The sequence below is a fragment of the Salminus brasiliensis genome, chromosome 22 (genome assembly GCF_030463535.1).
Source record: "Salminus brasiliensis chromosome 22, fSalBra1.hap2, whole genome shotgun sequence".
NCBI lineage: Eukaryota > Metazoa > Chordata > Actinopteri > Characiformes > Bryconidae > Salminus > Salminus brasiliensis.
The window spans coordinates 32112673-32124172 of NC_132899.1; the positions used below are offsets into that span (position 1 = coordinate 32112673).

Here is an 11500-nt window from a genome sequence, read left to right on the forward strand (position 1 = left end):
TGGGTTGGTGTTGGTGTTTTGCAGGCTGGCTGAGGTGTGCTTGAGTGTGTGTGTGTGTGTGTGTGTGTGTGTGTTAGTTGTTTCGTAGTGTTGTTATTTGATTGGTGTTAATTCACACTATTGAGGTTCATTCAAGCTTGTATGGCTGCCTTGTTACATTAAAGGGGAATTCCACCAATATTTCAAAATTGCTGTAGAATTCAGCGGCCGAGATGCGAACGCTCAGTCAGGGCGGATTTGGGGTAAAAGGATCCATTATGGAGAAACTTACAGTTTTAGATTTCTTTACAGTGGTGGGGAATGGAACCAGGCATCAGTCGCCGTGACTACAGCAATAATATAGGCATTTTATTTACTATCCAAACCCAGCAGACAACCTACGCGAGTCCTCTGAGCTTAACGATGATAAAACAGAGGGAAATCTGACCGAAATGGGTTTATCGCAAGGCACTACTTTTTTCCTGCTAACACCTTGCATGTATCCCGACGTCGTGAGTGAATTCTGAAGTATGTAAAAACCACCTCCCTTTAACCAGACTGGTCTTGAGACGGTACCGATCTGGTTTTGAGCCGGCTTTGGTTCAAACATGTTAAACCTGGTGGAGGGATCCATGCAGGGCGTTCTAAGGTTAAAAAAGTAGTCCCCATATTTCCTAAAAACACACTTCCCACTGTTTTACCGTCGTCCGTTCACCTCCACTGTGTAGAGTTTTTTCCAAGTCCATCGAGTTCTTTTCTTTTTTTTTTTTAGTGGTACTGTGCGGTCAACCGGGTGTGTACAAGTGTGTGTGGTATGTGTGTGTGTGTGTGTGTGCACCAGAACAAGCAGAAAGAAGAATAAATAAACCTCAGGCATTACTGCATTACTGTTTTTAATGGAGTTTTATTGGCGGCCCACTGGGAGCTCCATAATTAATGGCTGGAGCAGCTTCCTTTTCTAGTTTCCACTTTTATATCTTTGCTTTTTATCCTCCAGTCATTGCCGTGGTAGCGCGTGTGATGTTCTGAGGCACTAATTAGCATGAAGGGGGTGTTTTTGTAGCATTAGGCCGGAGACGTAGCCGTTCATTAGGGCCAGAAACGACGCTTTTAATGGCAAAACACTTGGCGAGCTTGGCATCCACACTGCGGTGTTTCGGTTTTTCAGATTCACGTTCGAACGGCTTCATCGGGGCGAGCGGTAATTAGCGGCCGCCGGAGCCATGCTAAGAAGGGGCACGTAAAACGGATAGTGATGAAATTATACAAATAAACAACCGAATAAATAAGTGAATAAATGAAGAAATTACGCACTATTTACTGCACGTTAACACTTTGGGCGATGCTCCTTCTTATCTTCCACCCCGCCAACAGTCTTTTTTCACGTCTGCATTGTTTCAACAGCAACGAGGCTTACGAATATATCTGGTGGTGGATTCTAAATGAGGGGTCTTCAGGTCAGTTTCTGGCATATTGCTGTGTATCTCGGCAACGGAAAACAAAGCAGCAGCTCCACTGACTGAAAACAGTCTAGGCAGATGTTTGTCAACAGTCAGACGTTCGTTCGTTGCTATCTTGGCAGTGAATTATCAACACAGGCGCGTGCAACCAGATGCTCGAACCCCCCCAACGCTTTACACCACTGAAATAGCAACCCGCCAAGGTCAGTTTGACCACACCTGGCTCTTAAAGGGTATGACGAGAGACACGCTGATTGGTTTATTACTGCACGTTACGCCCAAAAAAAAAACACACACATGATTCATTAAAAGACTCAGGACATGACTTTTGAGCGAAGCTATAGCAACTGCGCTAAAAAGAAACGCCTGACAAACTTCGTACACCCCGTTCATACATTGTACTGAAAAAGGGTTCTTTAACTCAACCTTGGCAGTTGTAGAACCCTTTCTGGAACTATCTAGAACCGTCTACAAGAGCTGTTCCTTGTATATGAAGAACCGGGATGTTTATGTTACATTATCACAACTGAAAGCTCTCGTTTCCTGTCTCTCTTTTTCTCTCTAGGGCCGTCCTTTCCAATGCAAAGTGGGCGGGAAGCAGCCCAAATGGTCACTGTGGTCACCCTATGGAACCCAATCTTCTAGAAGCTTCTTGTGAACCCTAGCTGTTCGGATCCTCCCAGCCCCGGACTTCTCCTCTGGTTTGGATTCTGTCGAGTCGTCGCTTTAAGGAGACTCACCCTTCCGCTGGCCGCCCCATCCCGTCCCTGAAGCCACTCCCCCGAGGCTTCCCGATGGGGGCCGGAGCCTCGTGAGGCCTTCAGCCTAACGGCCGTGACGGTGTGTTTGTGTGTGTGTACATACGTGTTACCGTGGTGGCCGGTCCAGCAGTGACCGGTCCAGTGGTCATGTCCGGGAAGGGTAACCCGAGCCCTCACTTGAATGGCTTCCCCGTCCCGCACTTCTCCTACTTCTTCCCTCATGTGCTGGGTGGTCTGTCGCCCCCCGCGGTGCCTGCGCTGCCCATCAGTGGATACAGCACACCTTCTCCAGCCAGTGAGTACGCTGAAAGTGTGTGTGTGTGCATACAGGTGTACATGGATGTACATGGGTGCATATGGCTGTGTGTAGATGTTTATGGGTGTATATGGAAGCATATGGGTGTTTATGAAGGTATGTGGATGCATATGAATTTATATGGATGTTTGTGAGTGTTTATGGTTGTACATGGGTTGTACATCTATATAGGTGTAAATGGGTGTATATGGGAGTACATATGTGTATATTGGTGTATATGAGTGTATATATGTGTATATGGGTGTATATAGGTGTATATGGGTGTATATGGGAGTATATGGGTGTATATAGGTGTATATGGGTTTATATTGGAGTATATGGGTGTATATAGGTGTATATAGGTGTATATGGGTGTATATTGGAGTATATAGGTGTATATGGGTGTATATAGGTGTATATAAGTGTATATAAGTGTATATTGGAGTATATAGGTGTATATGAGTGTATATGTGTGTATATAGGTGTATATGGGTGTATATTGGTAAATATAGGTGTATATGGGTGTATATGAGAGTATATGGGTTTATATTGGAGTATATGGGTGTATATGAGAGTATGTGGGTGTATATAGGTGTATATAAGTGTAAATGGGTGTATATAGGTGTATATGGGTGTATATAAGTGTAAATGGGTGTATATTGGAGTATATAGGTATATATGGGTGTATATAGGTATATCTGGATGTATATAAGTGTATATGGGTGTATATAGGTATATAGGGGTGTATATTGGTGTATATAGGTATATATGGGTGTATATTGGAGTATATATGTGTATATGAGTGTATATAGGTATATAGGGGTGTATATTGGTGTATATGGGTGTATGTAGGTGTATATGGATGTATATAAGTGTATATGGGTGTATATAAGTGTAAATGGATGTATATTGGAGTATATAGGTGTATATAGGTGTATATGGATGTATTTGTGTATATGGGTGTATATAGGTATATAGGGGTGTATATTGGTATATATTGATGTATATAGGTATATATGGGTGTATATGGGTGTATATTGGAGTATATAGGTGTATATGGGTGTATATAGGTATATAGGGGTGTATATTGGTGTATATGGGTGTATATTGGTAAATATAGGTATATATGGGTGTATATTGGAGTATATAGGTGTATATAGGTATATAGGGGTGTATATTGGTGTATATGGGTGTATATATGTGTATATGGGTGTATATAGGTGTATATAGGTGTATATCGGAGTATATGGGTGTATATAGGTGTATATAGGTTTATATTGGAGTATATGGGTGTATATAGGTGTATATGGGTGTATATAGGTGTATATGGGTGTATATTGGAGTATATAGGTGTATATGGGTGTATATAGGTGTATATAAGTGTATATAGGTGTATATTGGAGTATATAGGTGTATATGAGTGTATATGTGTGTATATAGGTGTATATGGGTGTATATTGGTAAATATAGGTGTATATGGGTGTATATGAGAGTATATGGGTTTATATTGGAGTATATGGGTGTATATGAGAGTATGTGGGTGTATATAGGTGTATATAAGTGTATATGGGTGTATATAGGTATATCTGGATGTATATAAGTGTATATGGGTGTATATAGGTATATAGGGGTGTATATTGGTGTATATAGGTATATATGGGTGTATATTGGAGTATATATGTGTATATGAGTGTATATAGGTATATAGGGGTGTATATTGGTGTATATGGGTGTATGTAGGTGTAAATGGATGTATATGGGAGTATATAGGTGTATATAGGTGTATATGGATGTATTTGTGTATATGGGTGTATATAGGTATATAGGGGTGTATATTGGTATATATTGATGTATATAGGTATATATGGGTGTATATGGGTGTATATTGGAGTATATAGGTGTATATGGGTGTATATAGGTATATAGGGGTGTATATTGGTGTATATGGGTGTATATAGGTGTATATTGGTAAATATAGGTATATATGGGTGTATATTGGAGTATATAGGTGTATATAGGTATATAGGGGTGTATATTGGTGTATATGGGTGTATATTGGTGTATATTGGTAAATATAGGTATATATGGGTGTATATTGGAATATATAGGTGTATATAGGTATATAGGGGTGTATATTGGTGTATATGGGTGTATATAGGTGTATATGGGTGTATATAGGTGTATATTGGTAAATATAGGTATATATGGGTGTATATTGGAGTATATAGGTGTATATAGGTATATAGGGGTGTATATTGGTGTATATGGGTGTATATAGGTGTATATGGGTGTATATGGGTGTATATTGGTATATATAGGTGTATATGGGTATATATTGGTATATATAGGTGTATATGGGAGTATATGGGTGTATATAGGTGTATATGGGTGTATATTGGTATATATAGGTGTATATGGGTGTATATTGGTATATATAGGTGTATATGGGTGTATATTGGTATATATAGGTATATATGGGTGTATATTGGTGTATATGGGTGTATATTGGTATATATAGGTGTATATGGGTGTATAATGGTATATATGGGTGTATATGGGTGTATATGGGTGTATAATGGTATATATGGGTGTATATGGGTGTATATTGGTGTATATAGGTATATATTGGTGTATATGGGTGTATAATGGTATATATGGGTGTATATGGGTGTATAATGGTATATATGGGTGTATATTGGTATATATAGGTGTATATGGGTGTATATAGGTATATATAGGTGTATATCGGTGTATATTGGTGTATATGGGTGTATAATGGTATATATGGGTGTATATGGGTGTATAATGGTATATATGGGTGTATATGGGTGTATATTGGTATATATAGGTGTATATAGGTATATATTGGTGTATATGGGTGTATAATGGTATATATGGGTGTATATTGGTGTATATGGGTGTATAATGGTATATATAGGTGTATATAGGTGTATATTGGTATATATAGGTGTATATTGGTGTATATGGGTGTATAATGGTATATATGGGTGTATATTGGTGTATATGGGTGTATATAGGTGTATATTGGTATATATAGGTGTATATAGGTGTATATTGGTGTATATGGGTGTATAATGGTATATATAGGTGTATATTGGTGTATATGGGTGTATAATGGTATATATGGGTGTATATGGGTGTATAATGGTATATATGGGTGTATATTGGTGTATATGGGTGTATAATGGTATATATGGGTGTATATGGGTGTATAATGGTATATATAGGTGTATATTGGTGTATATGGGTGTATAATGGTATATATAGGTGTATATTGGTGTATATGGGTGTATAATGGTATATATGGGTGTATATGGGTGTATATTGGTGTATATGGGTTTGTGTTGAAGCTTCATGTCCAGTTTCAGCAGAATGAGTAAGCTTGTGTCTTCGAGTAATGCATGACTGAGCCCAGCGAGTGTGTGTGTGTGTGTGTTTACACAGAAAGGTGACCAGGTTCCTTCCCTCTTGCAGAACAAACATTTCCTGGCTGTGGACGCCACTTCCTGTACATGCAGTGCTATCTCACTCACACATGTGCACACACATACACACACACCCAAGCAGTGTGTGTGTGTGTGTGTGTGTGTGTGTTGTATAATCTTATGTTTTTGAAATTTGTCAGCATGAACATTTCTGTGTACATTTCAATAAGCAACTATATAGACCCTTATGCAAGTGTGTGTGTGTGTGTGTGTGTGTGTGTGTGTCAGTATGCTGGTTGAGGCTGTGTGTTTGTGTGGTTTTGCTCATTGCTGGTGGTCTTCTTTTGGACGTCCCTGAAGAGTGGAGCTCCACTTGGGTGGCAGGGCCGCGGCCAGAGGAAACTTTCACACACACACACACACACACACTTTGGGTTCAGAATTTGCAGGAGCATCTTGCAGATGCCTGCCGTGGAACACACACACACACACACACACACACACACACACTGCTGTATGGGTTTTTAATTGTAGTTGTGAGATCGGCCTGTGCAGCGCTGACATCACAGCAATATGCAAATGAGCTCTTTACCTTAACCAGTCACAGTGTTTATACTGGGTGCTGTGAGCGTCCTGACCAATCACAATCCAGAGTGAATGATGTGAATGGCGGCACTGACTGACATGGTGGTGGTGGAGTGTGTTAGTAGTGTGTGTTGCGCTGCTGGTACGAGTGGATCAGACGCAGCAGTGTCCACTCACTGTCCACTCTCTATTAGACACTCCGAGCTAGTTGGTCCACCTTGTAGATGTAAGGTCAGAGGCAGAAGCTCTGTATCTGCTGCTGTACATGTTGTGTTGGTCATCCTCTAGTCCTTCATCAGTGCCTGCTGGACTCTGCTGCCCGCTGGACTCTGCTAGCTGTATATTTCTGGTTGGTGGACTTTTCTCCGAACTGGACATAATGGAGAATGTATGGAAAATTTGCAAAGGTGGACCGTCCACTGAATTATGACCATGATAGTCTGTAGCATGAGGTCATCTGAGGATACACACATACACACACACACACACACACACACACACACAGAAACAGATATATGCATAGAAATGTGTAGATCCACAGACGACCACTGAGTGGAAGAGACAGCATGCCTTTGAGAAAGCTGTGTGTGTTGGTGTGTGTGTGTGTGTGTGTGTGTGTGTGTGTGTGTGTGTGTGTGTGTTTCGTTTTATTCTCTCTCTCTTATTATCCACATGATAATCTGACAGGTTTCTGTCCTCTCTCCACATTCTCCACTCAGTTCTCATGCTCTCGCGCGTGTGTGTGTGTGTGTGTGTGTGTGTGTATTAGAGAAAGAGAGAGAGAGAAAGAAAAAGAGATCATGTCTCGGGATGAGAGTTCATCCTGCACGGCCTGTCAGAAGCTGTCAGCATGATACACACACACACTTACACACACACTCACACACACACTCACACACACACTCTCTCTCTCTCGAGTCTTTTCCGGCTTTTCCGCTTCTGATTATGCAAATCCCCCCCAACCCTTCTTCTGTTCACTTCCAAAGAGTGAGCTGTCTTCCTCTAATCCTGGATGGCTCCATTTCCATGGTGCAGCACACACATATAAACACACACACACACACACACACACACACACTCGCATATACAAGCACACACCCTTGAGTGCAGCCACAATGTAAATATAGCGCTCTACCTTGAAGCATAAGCTGCTTCAAAAAGACAGCAGGCACTGTAAGCAAGCAGAAACACACACACACACACACACACACACACACCGAGTCCTAATAGAGAGATCCAAACACAAGTGTGAGAGGGAGACGGGACGTTTCAGTTCAGATGTGTATAACCATAACAATGTAAACACTGTTATATTACAGATGTTAGTGTATAACCGTAACACTATAAACACTGTTATATTACAGATGTTAGTGTATAACCGTAACAATGTAAACACTGTTATATTACAGATGTTAGTGTATAACCATAACAATGTAAACACTGTTATATTACAGATGTTAGTGTATAACCGTAACACTATAAACACTGTTATATTACAGATGTTAGTGTATAACCGTAACAATGTAAACACTGTTATATTACAGATGTTAGTGTATAACCGTAACACTATAAACACTGTTATATTACAGATGTTAGTGTATAACCGTAACAATGTAAACACTGTTATATTACAGATGTTAGTGTATAACCATAACAATGTAAACACTGTTATATTACAGATGTTAGTGTATAACCGTAACACTATAAACACTGTTATATTACAGATGTTAGTGTATAACCGTAACAATGTAAACACTGTTATATTATAGATGTTAGTGTATAACCGTAACAATGTAAACACTGTTATATTACAGATGTTAGTGTATAACCGTAACAATGTAAACACTGTTATATTACAGATGTTAGTGTATAACCATAACAATGTAAACACTGTTATATTATAGATGTTAGTGTATAACCGTAACAATGTAAACACTGTTATATTACAGATGTTAGTGTATAACCATAACAATGTAAACACTGTTATATTATAGATGTTAGTGTATAACCGTAACAATGTAAACACTGTTATATTACAGATGTTAGTGTATAACCGTAACACTGTAAACACTGTTATATTACAGATGTTAGTGTATAACTGTAATAATGTAAACACTGTTATATTATAGATGTTAGTGTATAACCGTAACAATGTAAACACTGTTATATTACAGATGTTAGTGTATAACCGTAACAATGTAAACACTGTTATATTACAGATGTTAGTGTATAACCGTAACAATGTTAACACTGTTATATTACAGATGTTAGTGTATAACCATAACAATGTAAACACTGTTATATTATAGATGTTAGTGTATAACCGTAACACTATAAACACTGTTATATTACAGATGTTAGTGTATAACCGTAACACTATAAACACTGTTATATTACAGATGTTAGTGTATAACTGCAAAAGTGTAAATCCTTTTGTATTACAGATGTTAGTGTATAACTGTTACAATGTAAACACTGTTATATTACAGATGTTAGTATATAACCGTAACAGTGTAAACACTGTTATATTATAGATGTTAGTGTATAACCGCAACACTATAAACACTGTTATATTACAGATGTTAGTGTATAACCGTAACAATGTAAACACTGTTATATTATAGATGTTAGTGTATAACCGTAACAATGTAAACACTGTTATATTACAGATGTTAGTATATAACCGTAACAATGTAAACACTGTTATATTACAGATGTTAGTGTATAACCGTAACAATGTAAACACTGTTATATTACAGATGTTAGTGTATAACCGTAACAATGTAAACACTGTTATATTACAGATGTTAGTGTATAACCGTAACAATGTAAACACTGTTATATTACAGATGTTAGTGTATAACCGTAACAATGTAAACACTGTTATATTACAGATGTTAGTGTATAACCATAACAATGTAAACACTGTTATATTATAGATGTTAGTGTATAACCGTAACACTATAAACACTGTTATATTACAGATGTTAGTGTATAACCGTAACACTATAAACACTGTTATATTACAGATGTTAGTGTATAACCGTAACAATGTAAACACTGTTATATTACAGATGTTAGTGTATAACCATAACAATGTAAACACTGTTATATTATAGATGTTAGTGTATAACCGTAACACTATAAACACTGTTATATTACAGATGTTAGTGTATAACCGTAACACTATAAACACTGTTATATTACAGATGTTAGTGTATAACCGTAACACTATAAACACTGTTATATTACAGATGTTAGTGTATAACCGTAACAATGTAAACACTGTTATATTATAGATGTTAGTGTATAACCGTAACAATGTAAACACTGTTATATTACAGATGTTAGTGTATAACCGTAACACTATAAACACTGTTATATTACAGATGTTAGTGTATAACCGTAACACTATAAACACTGTTATATTACAGATGTTAGTGTATAACCGTAACACTATAAACACTGTTATATTATAGATGTTAGTGTATAACCGTAACAATGTAAACACTGTTATATTACAGATGTTAGTGTATAACCGTAACAATGTAAACACTGTTATATTACAGATGTTAGTGTATAAACGTAACAATGTAAACACTGTTATATTACACATGCTAGTGTATAACCGGAACACTATAAACACTGTTATATTACAGATGTTAGTGTATAACTGCAAAAGTGTAAATACTGTTATATTATAGATGTTAGTGTATAACCGTAACACTATAAACACTGTTATATTACAGATGTTAGTATATAACCGTAACAATGTAAACACTGTTATATTACAGATGTTAGTGTATAACCGTAACACTATAAACACTGTTATATTACAGATGTTAGTGTATAACCGTAACAATGTAAACACTGTTATATTACAGATGTTAGTGTATAACCATAACAATGTAAACACTGTTATATTACAGATGTTAGTGTATAACCGTAACAATGTAAACACTGTTATATTACAGATGTTAGTGTATAACCGTAACACTATAAACACTGTTATATTACAGATGTTAGTGTATAACCGTAACACTATAAACACTGTTATATTACAGATGTTAGTGTATAACCGTAACACTATAAACACTGTTATATTACAGATGTTAGTGTATAACCGTAACAATGTAAACACTGTTATATTACAGATGTTAGAATATAACCGTAACAATGTAAACACTGTTATATTACAGATGTTAGTGTATAACCGTAACACTATAAACACTGTTATATTACAGATGTTAGTGTATAACATACACTGGCGCAAGTGGCGCAAGTGGCTGGTCACAACGATAAATTCAGTTTCTGATATCTAGACCGGCGGTACCTCATGAATTGCACTTGACAGTCATTGTGTGAGTGTGAGTGTGTGTGTGTGTGTGTGTGTGTGTTTGGGTGAAGGGTGGGGGGGATCTGTGTGAAGTGTGTTATTTCAAACTGATTTGATAATTGAGGCGTTTGCGCAGTGCGGGCGCGAGACGGGACATCTGCTTTGATTTATGACCGCGTTGCTTTAATTAGAGAGCCCAGAGCGAGCAGCTATGTACGTGTGTGTGTGTGTGTGTGTGTGTGTGTGTGTGTGTGTGTTCAGAACGGGTGAGATTTAAACTGTCACTCTTGGCTGTTGAATTACTTGTGGGGTGGTCGGGTGTTTATTTCCTGTCTCCGCCAAAAAAATATCTCCATCTAGTTCCGCTCAGCCTCGACAACTTTCATGAGGTGCTGCACTCGCATACGGACAATACTTCAGTGTTTACCAATAACACAATATTCAGTAATTACACAATACAGTATTCAGTAATTACAATAACACAGTATTCAGTATTTACACAATAACACAGTATTCAGTATTTACACAATACAGTATTCAGTATTTACACAATAACACAGTATTCAGTAATTACACAACACAGTATTCAGTAATTACACAATAACACAGTATTCAGTAATTACACAATAACACAGTAT

At 37.6% G+C, this 11500-nt stretch overlaps 1 protein-coding gene across 1 annotated transcript in view; it reads left to right on the top strand.

Moving 5' to 3' along the window:
* Nucleotides 1-11500, top strand: part of raraa (retinoic acid receptor, alpha a) — a 137930-nt gene that overhangs the window by 73849 nt on the left and 52581 nt on the right. Inside the window, 1 exon segment of the mRNA XM_072667860.1 lies at nt 2005-2495. Within this exon segment, the coding sequence (XP_072523961.1) occupies nt 2348-2495 (148 nt within the window). The 5' untranslated portion in view covers nt 2005-2347.